This window comes from Drosophila bipectinata, chromosome 2L (assembly GCF_030179905.1).
Source record: "Drosophila bipectinata strain 14024-0381.07 chromosome 2L, DbipHiC1v2, whole genome shotgun sequence".
Lineage (NCBI taxonomy): Eukaryota > Metazoa > Arthropoda > Insecta > Diptera > Drosophilidae > Drosophila > Drosophila bipectinata.
In genome coordinates, this window is record NC_091736.1 from 7,877,943 (window position 1) to 7,896,309 (window position 18,367).

General features: G+C 39.8%; 2 protein-coding genes and 2 long non-coding RNA genes across 5 annotated transcripts; 1 reads left to right on the plus strand and 3 right to left on the minus strand.

The window, feature by feature from the left end:
* Nucleotides 1–1,554: 1,554 nt before the first annotated feature.
* Nucleotides 1,555–7,389, minus strand: Sos (Son of sevenless). Of its 2 annotated transcripts, XM_017253372.3 has the most exons (7): nucleotides 6,025–7,389; nucleotides 5,609–5,966; nucleotides 4,618–5,540; nucleotides 3,703–4,551; nucleotides 2,726–3,628; nucleotides 2,024–2,657; nucleotides 1,555–1,954 (listed from the first exon to the last, which is right to left on the minus strand). In XM_017253372.3, exons 1-7 carry the CDS (start codon nucleotides 7,093–7,095, stop codon nucleotides 1,911–1,913), a joined length of 4,782 nt encoding a protein of 1,593 aa, XP_017108861.2. In that variant the 5' UTR covers nucleotides 7,096–7,389; the 3' UTR covers nucleotides 1,555–1,910. The 2 variants fall into 2 exon arrangements, with proteins under 2 accessions (XP_017108861.2, XP_070133210.1); XM_070277109.1 differs by lacking the exon at nucleotides 6,025–7,389 and having other exon boundaries at nucleotides 1,557–1,954; nucleotides 4,618–5,538; nucleotides 5,609–5,769.
* Nucleotides 7,390–8,536: 1,147 nt separating this feature from the next.
* LOC138925893 (uncharacterized) lies at nucleotides 8,537–10,076 on the minus strand. Its single transcript, XR_011442122.1, has 3 exons — nucleotides 9,801–10,076; nucleotides 9,411–9,615; nucleotides 8,537–9,312 (listed from the first exon to the last, which is right to left on the minus strand). It is a non-coding gene; the product is annotated as an uncharacterized lncRNA (long non-coding RNA).
* A 352-nt stretch (nucleotides 10,077–10,428) lies between these two features.
* LOC108133288 (uncharacterized) lies at nucleotides 10,429–11,219 on the plus strand. The gene has a single exon (XM_017253140.3). It carries the CDS (start codon nucleotides 10,595–10,597, stop codon nucleotides 11,111–11,113), a length of 519 nt encoding a protein of 172 aa, XP_017108629.2. The 5' UTR covers nucleotides 10,429–10,594; the 3' UTR covers nucleotides 11,114–11,219.
* A 5,428-nt stretch (nucleotides 11,220–16,647) lies between these two features.
* LOC138925846 (uncharacterized) lies at nucleotides 16,648–18,060 on the minus strand. Its single transcript, XR_011442083.1, has 3 exons — nucleotides 17,814–18,060; nucleotides 17,533–17,755; nucleotides 16,648–17,478 (listed from the first exon to the last, which is right to left on the minus strand). It is a non-coding gene; the product is annotated as an uncharacterized lncRNA (long non-coding RNA).
* Between the last annotated feature and the right edge of the window lie 307 nt (nucleotides 18,061–18,367).

The following is an 18,367-nucleotide window of genomic DNA, read 5'->3' on the forward strand; positions in this document are numbered from 1 at the left end:
CCACAATTCAAAATCCGAAACCGAATGCCACTTACATAAAGACAATGCCGCTCGAGAACCGACAGCGATTGTCGTCGGATTGACTCGGTTGAATTCTGGTTCTGGTTGTGGTCGGACCTGGGGGGGAAAGTATCGCCCAGCAGGCCACCTGCCGCACTGGTGTCAGTCATCGGTTGAGGGCCTTTCACTGAAAAGGGATTTCCCTGGCCCATTCATCGTTCCACAGCGATATTCTTGAGAGGCGAGAGGCTGCCGATTACCGAGAGGTAATTGGCTAATTGATATGCTCATGTAATACAATTATGTAGGAATATGCAGCGACAACGCCATGATTATGCGCAGAGGTCTCCGGTCTACGGTCCTCATCCATGGGATTCGTTGCGGTTGCGGCGGTGTTTCTCTCTCATTAGCGGCAATCAAATGCATTAAATGCAAATTCATTGAATAATTCTTGGCCAATTGTTGTGCAAATTGCGCAACTGAAACGTGATATCGGGAAAATGATAAAAAGGTGCTGCTGCTTCAGGCGAGAATCGGTTGGTGTAGGTCGCTTAGACTCTGATAATTGCCACCCAAAATGTTGGTCAAGTTTGAAGAAAAACGAAAGCCACTCTACACCAATGGCCTATGATCTTGGGCATTGGCCTTGAGTGCATTGAATCTCTATAAATAAAATCGCATATTCAGCGGAAATTCCGCAAATGTCTTCAGTGATAGATTAATACACGTTTTGTATCTAGAATGTATGCGATTTCTTTAGTGATTTATTCTCTTTAAGGATCGTGGTTTATTCACCTTGACAACCAACCAGCACGTGCTAGTAAGATCCAAATATAAACGATAAACAACATTTTTTTGGGTTGAGCCTTCGGTACTTTACCGGATGACACATCTGCTGGGACGGTATTGGATGCACCCATAACTCCGCCAATAACTTTTGATAAGGGGCTGGACACACGCATTCCCCGTGTCCAGAATATGTATATAAATAATTGAAAAACAAAAAACCAGTTTCGCCGAGAAGCCGAAAAATTCAGGAAGCATTTTCGAGTCGATGACGTCTCGGACGTTAGAAAAAAGCGAAAGGCAAAAGTTGTTTCATACGCGAACTGTATTCATCTTAATTAATTGCACAAAAATGCACTGAGACAGCGATTAGATTAGCCCCGTCCGTCTACAGCCGCTCTAGTTGTCGAGCCCCGACGGGGTTCTCTTTCCTACCGAAGCTAATTATCACAATATGTAATTAGCGGATACAATTATGCTGGATAGAGACAGTCTGGGTCTGCCAGATGTTGTAGACTACAAATCCGAGTCAGTTGCTGGCTACTGGTGGTTAGTTCAAGGTCGTTCAGCCTATCAAAGATACCCAGAAGTCTTAGCAGGCCAAAGACCTCCAAAAAGACCTCATAAAAACTAATAACATTTACTATTAATAAAAAAAAAACCTACTAAAAATGTTGAGGAAGTCTCATTTGGAGCTCCTAATGGAGTACCGTGATGCAGGAAAAGACATCTCCAACTGTCTAACAATATTGTTATATTTTATTGTTTTACGTTCTACAATCAATACAATGTTCTCAATATTTACAAATATTTATAATAATAATTATATAATAACATAATTTCCTTTTTGCATTTTTTTGTTTGTTTTTGTGAGTTTTCCTTGTGGTGTGTTTCCTTTGTAAATGAGAGTGTACTTTTTTTAATGAGTTTCTAATAATAAAAATCCTCAGATCCAACTCGGTCCATATTCTCATACATACATGTATGCCAACTAGAATACATAACTGTCTGTGCCTACGTATATATGTATCTTACGTTCCATTCTTATATAGCTGCGGTACCCTCAACAATGAATCATACGGATCATAGTTTGTTAGTCCTATCACATCGCCAGGCAATTTAAATTATTCTTGGTTTGTACTTGGGTAAAGAAACATCGTACCTTTATCTGTTTTCAAATATAAATCACAATAACATGAGAATCTAAATACCATAGATGGCTCCTTCGGTTACTCACCTGAATTGTTATAGAAGTTTGCGCTCAGACTAGGTTTTGGTGGAAGTTTGGGAGTGCCCTCTAAGCTGCTGGTTATCGGAAAGAACTCTTTGGGGGACGAACGCGATTGCGATTGATTCGAGTGCTGGTGCTGGGGATGGTGGTGAGGAAGATGCTGCGCTGCATGATGCTGGTGGTGGGTGTAGATCGCCGAATGGGTCTGCTGCTGTCGCATTCGCAATTGATGCGCATAGCTGCTCGACGTGCTCTCCACCGGATGGCTGGGAATGTTGGGCGACATGGGTGTGGCGGGAGTTGATGTGTGTGGCGACGTGGTGGTTGATGAGCTCAGGGCAGGCGAGATTGACTGTGGCGGCTGGTCGTCCATCGCCGCACTTTGCGACACCGTCACCAAGGTAGTGTTGGGCATACCCATTGCCACTGGCTCCGTTTGTTGGCCAGCGGCCGCAGCCCGTTTCTCAATCGCAGAGTTCCGCCGAATCATAATACTGCTTGTGTTGGGCAAGAGCAAACTACTTTTTCCCACAAATTCTTTGCCCTGACCATGGCTGTGACGCAAGTAGCTAATGCCCATGGAATGGTTGAGCCGTGGTGGTATTGGCGGGGGACTCAGTTCGCCATCACGCGGGGGTAACTGTCGAAGAATCAACACATTTTTTTTTAGATAAAATATACTATTTTTATAAAAAAGGAATCACTTACTGTTGGTGCGTCTGGCGCCTGTCGCTTCTGGGCCATATCCGCGCAACTATCCGTGCGCTCTTTGCGGCGCGGCGGTAATGGAGGCGGCACCGCCCGATATTCCAAAGTTGAAGCCGCAGGGACATTGACGTGGGGTGAGATGGGCACTGCTCCGGTGTGACCCTGATTGGCGCTATTGTAATAGAATCCGCCCGTCTGGGGGCTAACTTCCTCTGCAGCAAGGTTACCTCCAGCCATTCCCATTAGTGTCACAGTACTAGCGATACTGTGCGTTGGGCTGTATTGCATTCGTCCGTGGAATGGGGAGCGGTTTCCAGTCTCATGACGCGGGCTGACCACCAGCTTTGGCAGAGGAGAGGGCGGGGCATCCGAATCAGCGAAAGTATTGCTGTCCGGCAGCGATTGCAGTTGCAAGTGTTCAGGCAGCGACGGACTGAACGCATCCATGGCGGACGCATTGGCCAGACTAGGATTGTTAGACCACACGTGGGCCGCTGGTTTGCGGGGGAGATGCGGTGCCGGCACTGCAACCTCCCCATTATTGTTGTCCACCGGTGCCATCCTCGTATGTAGAGGCGTGCCGCTCCAGCTACTTACAGTACTCCCGCTCCGATCCGGTATTATGACTGGCGCGAAAACCGAGAACGCATTAGGATTGTGCTGTGGGCTATGGTCTGCTGCGGCGAGAGTTCCAGTTGCAGCATTGGTCGACGTTGCCATTGGATCTACTGTGCTCGAAGCCTGGGCAGATGGGGCAGCGGCTGTGGCTATTGTGGTGGCCGTGGTCGATGCTAATGCGGCCGCAGATGAAGTGCTGTTTACCTTGTTGCTGCTGCTGGTTTGATTCTGGCGGCGAGGTTTGATGCCCGGCGATTTAAGCGGAATGTGCGGCCATTTACGAGGCTGTAGAAATAATGCAGAATTAGGATTAGGAGGATTAGGATTTAAGAATAAATTATTATATATGAATTACTCACAAACTTCGGCACCGTTTTGCAGCCCCTTGGCTCGATGCGCATGCTCTCGTTGTAGAGATAGTCGGACATCTGTTTGTCGGACAGACCATTGAACGGATCTAGTTGCTCGAAGAATTGTCGAATACTGGACTCCTCGTTCAGACAGTATGGTTGATTTTGGTACTGTTGGATTTCCCCGATAATCTCGGCCACTTTCCGTCTCTTCGAGAAGTTAATTAGTTCCGTATTGGCTAGTAGATCGGGATTGCCTTCCTCCAAGTGGAGTATATTGGTCAGGTAGCGACCGAAGAATGGCACACAAGGGGGATTAATAGACCGCAATCGTTCTTGGTACTTCTTCAGATGATCATCACTTAGCTCGCGACACTCATCCAAAAACTTTCTGTATCGCTCTGGCAATCCCTGGAATGTCCATTTAAGTCTATAAACCGATGCTGTACCCATGGCTGCGACAATTGAGAGGATTCCATTGAAGTTGTTAAGCTCCAGCATCACCATCATCACTTCGATAGCCCGCTGCATGATGGCCAAACGTTCTTCGTAGTTTTCCGCCTCGGTGATGGACTTCTCTATCCAGCGGGTCACGTTGGTTGTGTGTTTCATGATTTTTAGTAAGTTGGGGCTCTTCACCTCCTTGTCCTTTTTAGTCCACGGAGAGCCCACGAGCTCGGAGGGCTTTACATTCTTGTACATCTCGAACTCCAACAATGTAAGCTGTCGAGCCAGTTCGAGGGGATGTAAAGTAAGAAGGGTGATCTCATCATTTGGGACGCTGAGATGATGCTCAATGGGTGGTGGATCGTGCCCGTAGGCGTAGACAATCTTTTTATTGCTTTTTTCCTGTTCGTTCTGTAAAAGAATTTAATTATTTAAAATATTTATCATCTCAGAAAGTGAGTGATTGTGAGGCGTTACCTTTCGTTGAACAATCTTGAGTACAGAGTCAACCCATTTGCGCATAGACTTGCCGTTCACATGCTCCAGAAAGTTAAGGAGTTTCTCCAGCAGCATTGGATCCTTCTCAAAATCGTAAAAGTGATGATCAACCCAGTGGCGAAGTACGTTCAGTACCCTGAACTGCACTGGCTGGACGTATTCCTTGCGGTAGCGCTTCCAGTCCTCACGCTGCGAATTCTTATGCTCCTTATCGCCGCAACCGCCGCCGATTCCTCCAGTTCCCGTTATGCCAGCATCCTGATACACCAGACTGGGATCGGGTATGTTAAAACGCTCCACCAACAGCTGCAGGAGCTGTTGAGGCGAGCAGAAGTATCGATATGTGGTAAGGAAGGTACGCACAAAGGTCGGATCCGCGTAGATGTGATAGGTGAGCCGCTCAATCAATTTACACAGCGTCGCACCCTTAATCATCGGAACCCCAGCACTCTCCCGATCCTCAAGTACAATGTTATCACCGCTATCCGGCACTGCAAATTTATAAATTTCCGGACTAGGCATTCGCAATGGATGCTTTCTTTCAATGTCCTGCAGTATGCTGTCCAGTATTCGATCCAGCATTGACTTTGTGTTCACCATCAGCAGGTCCGCCATCCAATCATGCTTGTGTTGTGCGTTTTTAGCGGTCAATACTAGGGCCGGCTGCATTCGAGTGACCAACTCGAAACTGTTCTTGAGGTCATCACTGTCCGCCCGGTCAATGATTTCCACCCGCCTCATGAAGAATTTCTCTTTTAGCCGGTAATCGTAGGCAGTAGCGCCCGCTGATGGTGTCTGTTTTTTCGTATTTGCCTTGCACAACACCATTAGGCCATCGAAAAGGAAGACCTTGCGCTCGCTCCATATTCTCTTGCCAGATCCCAGCTTGCTCAGCGAGTCCTCTGCAATTATTAATTTAATTATTTCATCAATGTGTGTTAACTATTTCATTAATGAACGGAACACTTACCACGAATAAATTCATTGCAGTTCTGTCCCACGTCTTTATCGTCCCAGTGCTCCACCTTCAGTTGGAGTTCCCTGGTCCGTTCGATGGCAAGCTGTCGACGCACACGTCCACTAACTGGGACCATGCGTTCCTTGGACAGGCCGGCCATCACCTTTTCGAGATCGCAGTGAAGCGGATGCAGCAGGCCTTGGACCTGTTCGAAGCTCTCGATGTCGTCCTGCGACGAGCTGAGATCTTTGAGATGCTTAATGTAGTCGAAATAAACAAAGGCGTGGCAAACAGGAACCAATAGCAGCTTGGGCAAATAGTATTTGACGGCATCCCGAAAGCCGTGTCCGGCGGATATAAGTGACGATGCCTAGATTAAAACGAATAAATATTAGGTTTTTGTCGGGAGGAGTACAGAAGTAACTTACTCCTGGCTTGGATAACAGATTACTGAGTGCATCTCGCGACGCTTGAGATGTAACGTCATGCGCATACTTCTTGTACACATCGAACTCCTCAGCCTCTGCCAGCTCTTCAAAACAGCTGCCAACGCAGGGAGCGTTCTGTTCCTGCGACATCTCGATCACGTCTTCCAGGGAGCCAAGCAGTGTTACCGTCACTTCGTAGATATCCATGATGTTGGAGAATATCGGATCCAGCTCCCGAGGATCCGAAACGATCTTAACCAGTTCCTCGCGGAAGACGCGTATGATCATGTGCAGATCTCGCTGATACTGCTTTTCATCGTGAATCAGTTCCTTGACCGTCTCTTCGTAAGTGGCACTGGCTCGTTGCGCCGGCAGCGACAGCGGGCTGGGTAGAATGTGGGCCTCGCTCTGGTTAAACATGTCCATGAGAACACGATCAGCGTTCATTACAACCTCGATGTCCTCCTTGGTAATTTCGCAATGTGCGATTTTAATAACATAGTCACCAGCCATTTTGAGAATGTCAGCAGAAATGTATTCGAGAACGGCCACAAGGAAAGCTGAAACCGAGCTATCGATCTTATACTGCAACACGTCCTTCTGGAGAAGCGTGTGAACCCGCTCTGTGGGCAGGACAGATTTCCGCTTCTTGGAATTGATAACCTCCTTGGCCTCGGCGAGGGCCCATTGATCTATAGGGGCTGGAAACGATTTGTTGACCTTTTCCTCCACGTCCTGAACGGAGTGGGGCAACGGCTTTGCGCATAACATTGCCAGTAGACGGAGGCAAAGCTTCTCCACATAAAGAAGGGCATCTTCCTTGGCGGTGACGCGCGGATGAACCTGCTCCAAAACCTTTTTCAAAGACGGTGTAAAAAGATTACGCCAGCGGGCCGCGTTCTCTCCCTTGGTAAAGTCGTAGCCATCGCATTCTTGCAAAGCAGACCCTCCAACGCCCCCACCCCCACCACCAGAGCCCCCGCTACCACCACCAGCGCCAATTCCGATTCCGCCACCGTAGCTGATGGTATGGTGATGGTGGTGTGCATGGCCGCTGGGTCCGGAGAACATTCTATTCCGTAGGTGCCTCCCCTGCTGCTTCTGCTGCTCCTTCTTTAGCTCCTCCTCCCGCTCAACGCCCGTTGTTTGTATTTGTCAAGCGACGACCGGAGCAGCAAGCTCCAAAGCTCTAGAGCGTTCTGCGGCGCCACTGCGAGCGTCGCATTGTGTTCACTCAATGATTCGCGTTGTTTTTTCGTTTTTCGTTTCTTTGCGATTCGCTTGTGCACTTTCAGTATAGTTATAATATGTATCTTCAATATTTTTCTCTTTCAGTATAGTACGGTATGGTATGTTATCGGTATATGTTATCGGTGATTATAGTATTTATTTGGTATTTATTTTTTTATGGTATAAAATACAAAGACTTATCGATAACAATTATTCTCGATTAAAATATACATTTTTCAACACTTTTTTTTATACAAATTACACACTTGTAAAAAGCTCTTGTAAAAAAGCTTTAACTTGAGCGGAAAAATGGTCCAAATTTGAAAATTAGATTCCTATCAAATATAATAATTTAAAAACAGTTGATCATCGCATTTTAATGGGCCATCTTTCAATTTAACCCCGATATTGATTGTGATTGTCTCTCTGGCGGTCAACACATCGGGTCAAAGTGCGGCGAAAGCTGTTTGCGCCATTCGAGCCAGGTCGTGTGTGGATGGAGATGCGTTTCGGACCGGAAGCACTCATTAAGTGCCAACCGGTGCCAAAGGAGGCCAAAAAGGCCAACGAGGGCAATCAATCATTTTATTAAATCATTTTACTTTAGTATTGGGTGGTAGTCTTTATACTCATGATGTATGCAAATATGCATGGATGTCCGTACATATGAACGACCACTGGTTCTGGCCCGCCCTTCTTTTAAATTAGGACTACCATGACTTTAATGTTCCCCAGTAGTTTAGTAACAGAGATTAAGTTTCTCGTCTATGATCGCAGCCATCCAAGAGCAATGCTAAAAGAAAAAAAAATATTTAATTAACTTATCTCTTAATTTTTTAATAGTAATTACCTATGGTAGCCGTTTTTAGATCAATCGCAGATCGTTGGGATAACATGCTCGCCAGTTCCCTGATATCGAAGAGAGTCGCATCCATCAGATTTTGCTCTCGCGTTGCATGTTGTAGAAGTGTTCCAGGGCGCGGTAGGGTTCTACCAGGAAGTCTGTGTTTAACACTGTACCCGGCGACTTAATTCTAAACAGGGAATAATCGTAGAGGACATACGAAGTCTTTTGATGTTTGATCAATGCACTTAGCCTTTCTGGAATGGTCACGAAGCTTCTAAAAACTTCATTTCGTTTAATCGCTATCCCAAACTAACTAATTTCGGAATTAATATTCAGCACGATGGGCATTATAGTTTTTCTGAGAATGATTTTATTGGTAAAGAAGCTCAGTTTCAACTGGGTACATTGATATTGTTAAGATGATGAATTATTTGAAACAAATAAAAAAACAGATCAATAAAAAATACATTATCAAATTTTAATTTTAAGTTATAATCTTTTAATTTTTAGGTATAATCTGAATTTCGGTTAGTTCTGTTTTATTAGTCGTAAGGCCAAAAGTTATATTTATTATTTCATATGCAATATAGGGGGAATTTATTGAAATTGAAGAAGATTGAAGAGGCGGATTTACATGAGTTTCTGAAACATTCCACAAAATTTGATTAATCCAGGGAAGGTGGTCCAAAACGTGGGTATAGTTGGTTGACGAACCCTTTGCACCACATGCTGTTCCAAACGACACTATGGCCATGACTTCCGATAAACAAGGACCATAATATCGATGATGCCTTATTATTGGGCCCCCAGAATCTCCTTGGCATGCTTCGGCGTTACTTTTATAGCCAGTGATACTGCCAGTGGTTTTATTATTTTTCTCATTAGAGCCCTTCAAGTCATTAGTATATTGCATCGGAGCCTTCCTTAATACAGCGCTAGGATTCGTTTGTGAATAATGCTCTCCTCCAAATCCGAATAAATATAAAATATCGCTCTGTTTAATAGGGTTTTTAGGTGACGGTATGCAGGCCGGTTTGATATTCCTAGTAAACTCAACGGTTTCATTAAGCAGGAGCAAAATTATATCATTTGAGTAGTTTGAATTATTGTAATTATTTTTGAATACATCCTTGATTTCATAACGCTTATTCTTCCCTCTTTCGGTGCCACTTTCGGTGCTCTTACAAACTCCGAGGCGAACATAAACATCTCTGCACAGAAAAAAATTATCAGAACAAATAGTTTTGTACTTTTGAAATGAACAATACTTTTTCTTTCAGAAAAACTTTTATACTCATTATAAACGTACTTGTGTGTTGAATTTGGAAAGCAGTGGGCTGCCGAAAGAACAAATTTGTTGTTAACCAAAATTCCACCACACACATAAGTTTTATCATTTATTTTTGGTTCGATTAACGCCATGAATGGTGCCTCTCCAGGTCGTACCACTGTTCCTTTATGTACTGCCTCTATTTTTGGGCAGATAAATGAGTCGCTAGCGAATTTCTCGCAAACTTTAAGTTCCATACATATGTAACGATAAAATTAAAAATTTTTAAAATTTTAAAAAGGAATTTTTTTTTCTGCCTAATTTAAAGATTTTACAAAACAAAAATGGAATGGTAAAAAAATGTGATTTCGTTTATAAAATATAAGATTTATAATCACTTAAGCATCGTTTTGTTTATAAGAAATTTACCTCTTTCAGCTGTCGAAGTTGCCTCGAAGGACGGGCAGCACACATACGATCCGTGGGAATTATTACAGAATTCGACATAATTTCTTTCGGCGTAGGTGCATTGACCAAACGGAAGACATTTTGTGAAATGAGGGCATTCTTGAGTTGCTTGTGTTGCTACCCAAATATATATTGACCAAATAACTATACAATATTTTATTGTCATTTTAGAATTTAATTGAATGCGAAATTGAAAATTTTTAAAATTTACGGTTTTTGCGGGACACGGCCGCTTTGCAAAAGACTCGATGGCAGACTAACGTTAGGACGCATGAGTACACAAATAATGGAGCCAGAATCGGCGGGTCAATAATGGAACTAAATGAATCAATTAATTAAACCAATTCCCAATTGATTTTCTGTATGGGCAATTTAAGAAAATAGTAAACCAGTTCCAAAAAATAAATTTGTGAATGGCAAAAACGATTTTTATCCTATTTTAGCACATTTCAAGGCTTTTTTATATTTAATATTTCGAATGAAAAACATTTGATTTGTTTGGCGTATTTATACGCAATCTCTTTATTAGATGTTTAACAAGGGGAAAAGATTTCAAAATATGCGAAAAGTTGACAAGTCCCGGGGGACTAACAATCACATCGGGTATAAATTATCAAAGTGTCATTATTCTGATTCGAAAATTTAATAATATTAAACAAATATCAACAGCTTTTGAAATTACCTGTATTCAAAATTGTAATCCTTATACTCTAGAGTCTAGACTTTAGACCATAAGCGTAGCAAAACCTTCATTTATGGATATTACCCGAGAGAGAAGCGAGCACCGACGTTTACGTCTTTCCCCTGTTCGAATAGATGCTGAATATGTAACGACTCTTCGTAAAAAGTGGAGCGACTATATTTTGAACCTTTCCAAAACCCCCACTGAGTTGAAACTTGCTAATGAGCGGGCCAATCGTGACCTTCAAATGTCCCGAAGCAACCAAGAAGAAACCAATTCCAAGAGCAACCATAAGAAGGCATTGGAAAACTTAATCGTCAGTCCGAAATCCCTCCGACCCTTAACGGCCCTCTACAATTCTCCCCGAACAACAAGCCGGATGAAGAAGGCCCTGCAACAAATGGGTGCATCTAGGTCACAATCTCGAGTGGAATTTCATTTTCATCTCTGTCCCCAATGTGGCTTTGTAAAGTGCCAACTGTCAAAGGAGGAACATGCGGAGCAGCTCCGTAGGCGGCTAAAAAAACTATTGTTACAGTATCCAAGTTTAATTCCAAAAAATTGTAAGTTAGGTAAAAATTGGAAGGCCTGAATATAATTATACAAAGCCTAGCTGGTATTTTGAGGGAACAGAATACTTCCTTGGCTTTCGTCTAATTATAATAATGCTCAATATTTATAAAATTTATTTAAGAGAATATTATCTAGTTTCATTTGTGGGGGAATTCTACATCTCTAGAAGACTTAGCTTTTTGCACTTTCGCACTTTTTTCTCGATAGGTTAGGTTAGGTAAAGACGAATGTCGGTTTTCCCTAGAGAAGCTCCAAGACACTTAGACTGTGTGCGGTCCACTGTGATATTGTATATGGAACTACTTCCCTTTTCCCAAGAAGCTTGTTCTAGCAATTTTAGTATCATATTTGTATCTATTTCTGACACATCCGAGATGTCAGTTAGAAATCTGTCACCTAGACCTGGGCAGAGGCATAGAAGATGCTTGACAGTTTCGACGTTACATCTGCGCCAGTAGTCGTTGTGGGGTGAATTCTGTATTCTGTATGAATTATTTTAGATATTTATTTTATTAAATAAATATTTATTTAGATATTTATTTTACCCATTATCCTGTTAAACCAACCAAAAAATATTTTTAATATTTTATTCCAAAGTTATGAAGGGGTATTAGCTAACAATGACATTTAAAACAAACAATTAAATTAAAAACACTAACTTAATTAGAGAAAATATTGTTTACCTAAGTATAATAAATTCAATAAAATGTTTTACTTTTCCTTAAATTCGAAATTAAAACGTATAATCTACTGTTTTCAATAAGAAACAAAAATCTTTAATAGGAAAATGTTTGGGGAAAAATCACAGAAGCACAAAAATAAATGTATCAAATCAAAGATTTAAACTTATAATGAGTATTCCAAAGATATGGCTACTGCTAGATGCCATTTTTTGTTTGAGGCGGTACACATATAGTATGTGAATACATTTCAAAAATGTGTACTAAAAACATAATTTAATATATGGCAAAATTTGATCAATTTCTTCTTTTAGGTGTACCACAGAAACTGTAAGGGATGCAGCCTATGTTTGTTCTGGACTTTGGTTCAGTAGAGCCTAAAGGTTATGGAGCAGTTAAAACAATTCATGAAAAAAATGAGAAATTGTCGGACGGTGTTATTAATTAAACCCTCCGTACCTGAGGGATTTTCTTAATAAACTCCGCGCCAAAAATCGGAATTTTAAATGTGCTTCACATTTAAGTTTAAAAGAAATTCAAACGGCAAGGTAACCAAAGCAAAAATCAATATATTAAAACATTTCAATTTATAATATTTTTAATATTAACACATATATTATCGTTTATTATTTTTTGTAGCAAATGAAAATATTTTTTTCAAAGTTCAGCAGCAATTGTAATGTGAGTAGAGCTTAAAACATGCGTTTCGGTCAGTAACGTTTTTTTTTGTAAGGGTGATTCGTCGATGGGTCAATTTTCATGTATATGAAGTTCATCTTCATTGTTCAACTTGTTGGAATTTGATGAAATTCGAAATTTAGGCATAGGAATTTTTTTTCCATGGGTCTCCGAAACATTCCACACAACTTTAGTAATCCAGGGAAGGTAGTGCAAAACATTGGTATATTTGGATTGCGAAGCATTTGCTCCACAATTAGTACCTTCAGACACCACGGCCATGACTTCCGCTAAACAAGGATCATAATATTGATGCTGTCTTATTAATGGGCCTCCAGAATCTCCTTCACATGCATCGGAGTTATTATTGTGGCCAGTAACAATAATAGTGCCCATTTTCCTAAAAGAGCCCTCAATGGGAATAATCTTCATTCTACCCTTCAGTAATACATCGCTAAGTTTATGTAATTGATTTTCCACTTCTGCGAATCCGTATAAATATAAATGGTCGCTCGGCTTGATAGGCTCTTCAGGTGAGGGTAGGCATGCTGGTTTGATATTCTTAGTAAACTTTACGGTTTCATTGAGCAGTAGCAAAATTATATCATTTGTGTTTGTCATACCCTCGTAATTATATGTGAAGTTTTCCATCACTTCATAACGCTTACTTTTATCACTTTCAGTGCGATTATGAACTCCGAGTCGAACGAAATATTTTCTGTAAAGAACAAAGTATATTAGAATATACCAAAAATATACTGATTATAAACGTACAATTCCGTCGTATTTTCATATCGGTCTTGTAGAACGCAGTGGGCTGCTGTGAGAACATATTTGTTGTGCACCAAGGCTCCACCGCACTGATGTTCAAACGTATCATTTATCTGGGCTTCGATTATCGCCATGTATGGGGCTTCGCCACGTAGTGCCTCAATACCGGCACGCATTGTCGGCTCTTTTGGACAGATCGACTCGTTTTTGCTGAATTTTTCGCATTCTTTAAATGTCATACATATGTTACAATACACATAAAAAGTATAAAAATTCAGAATAAATTTTTTTATTTTCAATTTAAAGTTATTTCCAAACAAACCAAGAAAGGATGGCTACAGTCGAGTTTCCCGAATATATTGTACCCGGTACTTATCTCTTCCACCCACACTTTAACTATCCTTTATAGTTTAATCTTAAACCCTTTACATGGTGGTGATGCAGATCTGCATCATACCGTTTAAATTCAATTATTTATCAAACTGCGTTACAAAACTTTCGTTCAGCAACTTTCGTTTTTTATATAAAAAGTGTTGATCACTCAGAATTCTGTCCAATACTCAACAGGTGATTACTTTTTCCGCCAATTTGGTGAATGTGGTAATCTGAATTGGTTGTGCAGTTTCTGATCCAAAATATAAAAAAAACAAAAAAAAAATGTATAGTTGATTCAATTAATGATTAAAAACAGGTAAATATTATATTTAGTTGTATATTATTGTATATTATTATTGTTTTTGTGTTTGTTGCATTAATCAATCAATCATTACAATCATTAATCAAATCATTAATTTCGCTTAGTTTTAAAAATTCGTTTTTTTTTGCTTTTTGTAAAAAAAATTAAGAAAAACCAACCTTAAAAAAAAATAAAAAGAAGTGTATTTTTTATTTTCACTTATCTACCAAAAAAAAAAAAATCAAGAAAATCGGAGTTATTGCCATGTAAAAGGTTAACGGTAAACTAACGGTTACTAAAAAAATTTTTGTTGGAAAAGGGCTTGGAAAAAATGTGAAACAAACTTGAACTGCGCATTACTGAGCACTATAGGAGACTCCAGGGCAAATCCTATAGGTCTATCCTCTATAGTCTCTGAGATCTACGCGTTCAAAAGGGCTGACTAACTTGGCTATATCGACTCGACTGATGGTGCTGATTTAGGCATAAAATAAAATAAGTTGAGAAACTGGATAAAAACTGCTTGAAAAAATGGCAATCATGTGTGTATGTAAAAGTGGACACCAATGAAAGTTAAAGGCTAAAGAATTTTTATGTAATTAAAGGTTGTTTGCCCCTTTACCTCTTTTAGAAGTCGAAGATGCCTCGAAGGACGGGCAGCACACATACGATCCGCGCGAATTTTTACAGAATTCGACATCATTTTTCATGGCGTAGCTGCATCTACCAAACGGAACACATCTTGTGGAATAAGGGCATAATTGAGTTGTTTGGGTTGCTACCCAAATATATATTGACCAAATTACAATACAATATTTTATTGTCATTTTAAATGAATTAGGATTTAAAAATGTCGCTTTTTCGTTACAAGTCCGGTTTGCCAGAGGCTCAATGGCAGACTAACTTGAGAGCGCATGAAGACAGAAATAATGAAACCAGAATGGCAGAGCTAATATTGAATTGAATCCACCCAATACCAACATACAGAATGATAAAATCAATTAATCAATCAATTTGTAAATCAATCTTTTGAAACTTTTAATAAATTCACAATTGATTTCTATATATTGGTCCATAAATTTTGTTATGTTTGGTCAAAAAGTCATATATTGTCATAAATTTTGGTCAAAAAGTGCGCAACGCAGTGAAGGAGACAACTCCGATTCTATAAAGTATGGATTTATATTTATTCTCGATCAGGAACACCCAACATCCAACTTTTGATTGGTTTTTCCTTTAATCGGATGGCTCAATTGATGATTTTTATATTGGTTGCTCTTTTTTATATGATTCATACTAATGCCTCTCTGAGGTAAAAATATCTATATAATATATATAATGTTTCAAAAACTTAAAGAATAGGAGGGTTAGGCATTATAAAAGATTTGTGAACAATGAATTTTTGATTCGTTATTTTATATCCCTCAACCAGCATGGTTTCTTGCCTGGAAGGCCACAACTTATTTAGCCGTCTTCTCTAAGCACTGCAGAGAAGCCTTTGAGAGCCGTTGCCAGGTTAGTGTCATTTACACACACTTTTTTGAAAATCCGTTGATTTCACGCTACCGTACTGGCTAAGTTATACAAATTTCTCCATGCTAAGTTGGTTTGAATCAAATCTGATAGACCGACCATGCCATCTCAAGTCCCTTCATCGCATCCTCTAGTCTTCCACAAGGCAGCGTCTTGGGGCCGCTCCTATTTATTATTTTCACCAATGATATCCCTTCCTACTTTCTTCATGCCAACTACTTGTCGTATGCGGATGAATTCTGCCTCTAAGCAGTGGTCGGCATAGCCCCTGGAATTGGGCATAGAAAATTTCTCTGCCCGAGCTCCGTCGAACGTTGGAACGTCATACTCAGATCCTATTTTCTGCTGTTCGTAACTAATATTAATGCATTAAAATCATAGCAATGTATTGAGTGCCGACCACTGCTCTTAGGTTTCTGTACCCTCTGCCCTCCTACTAGAGCCATTGCTTCTCCTCAATGTTTGCACGTTGGAGTGTTTGCATCGACGTACATACACTGGCAGCTTTGACGTTTATCAATAATATAGTTTCAGGTAACATTGATTGCCCTATTTTACTGGGATATATTAATTTAAATGTTCCTCAAAGGAATCTTCGTACCTTTTCCCTCTTCTTGTATCTACCATCGTATCAAGTCCAATTACCTTTTAAATGAGCCGATTGAGCTTTAAGAGGCTTGCTAATGTGGCAAGCCTTATTTAGTAGTATATAAGTTGTTATTTTGTAGCCATATATCATTTGACGAAATAAATATATAAAAGCTTTACAGAGAGCTCAAAATAAAAAATAGCGGAATCGAACAGTTTGCTAATATCCAATGCAACCTTATTTAAAAGTCTTTATCCTAGGACATATTCCTGCTTTTAGGAATTAATATTTATATATGGTCTTAGTAGGTCCATTAGTTCAGAAAAAAACTATACGATATGCATCATTATTACGGTATGCGGAGTTTATAAACGGTATTTATGCCACAAATTAAGACAAGCCTTTGGAACTGTCAGAGAGTCAATGCTATGAAGAGTACCTGAAATATTACTTTTTAACCATCCCTTATGAAAATGCCTTAATCTACCTAAATGAGAAACGGGAACTAATCTTTTATTAAACAAACCCTTAAATATCTGTAATTTGAAACTCAAATTAATAGACCCAAATTTTTAATTTTTTTTTCCTGCCAGACTTTATTAATAACGAATGAAAGTTTACAGCAAGTTTAGTACATTGATATTGCTACGTTGATTAATTTATGGAAAGTAGCATAAATAATAAACTGATCAATTTAAAATGAATTCCAAAAGTTCAGCAGCAATTGCAATGTTAGCAGTAAGAGCTTACATAATTACAAGCTGAGTTTCGGTTAGTTACGTTTTTTTAGTAGGGTCGATTCGTCGATGGGTCAATTTTCATGTATATAACATTCATATTCATTGTTCACCTTGTTGGGATTCACTGAAATTCGAAATGTAGGCTTAGGAGGTTCTTTTTCATGGGTCTCCGAAACATTCCACACAACTTTAGTAATCCAGGGAAGATAGCGCAAAACATTGGTATAATTGGTTTGCGAAGCAATTGCTCCACAATCAGTACCTTCAGACACCACGGCCATGACTTCCGCTAAACAAGGACCATAATATTGATGCTGCCTTATTAATGGGCCTCCAGAATCTCCTTGACATGCATCGTTGCGCTTTTCGTAGCCAGTAACAATAATAGTGTCCATTTTCCTAATAGAGCCCTCAGTGGAAATAACCTTCATTCTACCCTTCAATAATACATCGCTAACGGCGTGTATGTTATTTTTCTTTCCTCCAAATCCGTATAAATATATATGGTCGCTCGGTTTGATAGGATCTTCAGGTGAGGGTAGGCATGCTGGTTTGATATTCTCAGTATACTTAACGGTTTCATTGAGCAATAGCAAAATTATATCATTTGTGTTTGTTATACCCTTGTAATTATATGTGAAGTTTTCCATCACTTCATAACGCTTACTTTTATCACTTTCAGTGCGATTATGAACTCCGAGTCGAACAAAATATTTGCTGTAAAGAACAAAGTTGATTAGAATATATCAAAAAACGTAGTTATAAACGTACAATTCCGGCGTATTTTCATCTCGGGCTTGTAGAACGCAGTGGGCTGCTGAGAGAACATATTTGTTGTGCACCAAGGCTCCACCGCACTGATGTACAAACGTATCATTTTTCTTTGCTTCAATTATCGCCATGTATGGGGCTTCGCCACGTAGTGCCTCTTTGCCGTTATTCATTACACCCTCTTTTGGACAGATGGACTTGTTTTTGCTGAATTTTTCGCATTCTTTAAGTGTCATAAATATGTAACAATATAAATAAAAGCTTAAAAAAGTTGATACAACCTTGCATTTAATAACCGGATATACAATCATAACGATCGGCCGACTATTTTATGTGTGCCACATAATTTATGTGTCAAATTTTATGTGTGCGTCTGATTTGAATGAGTCATACGTATTTATATCAACCAAAAGTTGTTGCTCTAATTATATAATTGCTGTAATTGCTTATATAATTAAACATTTGCCAAAAGTCTATTCACATATTCTCTAAAAAGGAAACAACTCCATTAAATTTTATAAATTCTTTAAATTCAAACCTCACTCACTTGATGTTTTTTTTTTGACTGGGCCTTACAAAACTAAATCAAATAAATCGAATTTAAAAAAAAAAAAGGAAAAAGTGTTTATTTACTTTATTGCACCAAAGAAACCCGTCTCTCAAGTCCCTAGCAAAAGTTATCTTCATTATGATGTTTTTTGTCGCCTAATAGGATTTTTGTTGCCAATTATCCTGGTAAGTTGGATTGTTGTTATTTTCTTACAAAACTGTTTAATTTTTGTCATACGGTGGGTTTTCTCAGTTATATTTTTTTTCACATACATTTCCATAAAAA

Bases quoted from the DNA above. Each gene is read 5' to 3' on its own strand.
- LOC108133288 (XM_017253140.3), top strand. From the start codon at position 10,595: ATGGATATTACCCGAGAGAGAAGCGAGCACCGACGTTTACGTCTTTCC.
- Sos (XM_017253372.3), bottom strand. From the start codon at position 7,095: ATGTTCTCCGGACCCAGCGGCCATGCACACCACCATCACCATACCATC. The intron at 5,967-6,024 runs GTAAGTTACTTC...GTTTTAATCTAG, and splicing joins ATCTGTTATCCAAGCCAGGA to GCATCGTCACTTATATCCGC. The intron at 2,658-2,725 runs GTAAGTGATTCC...ATTCTTCGACAG, and splicing joins AGGCGCCAGACGCACCAACA to TTACCCCCGCGTGATGGCGA.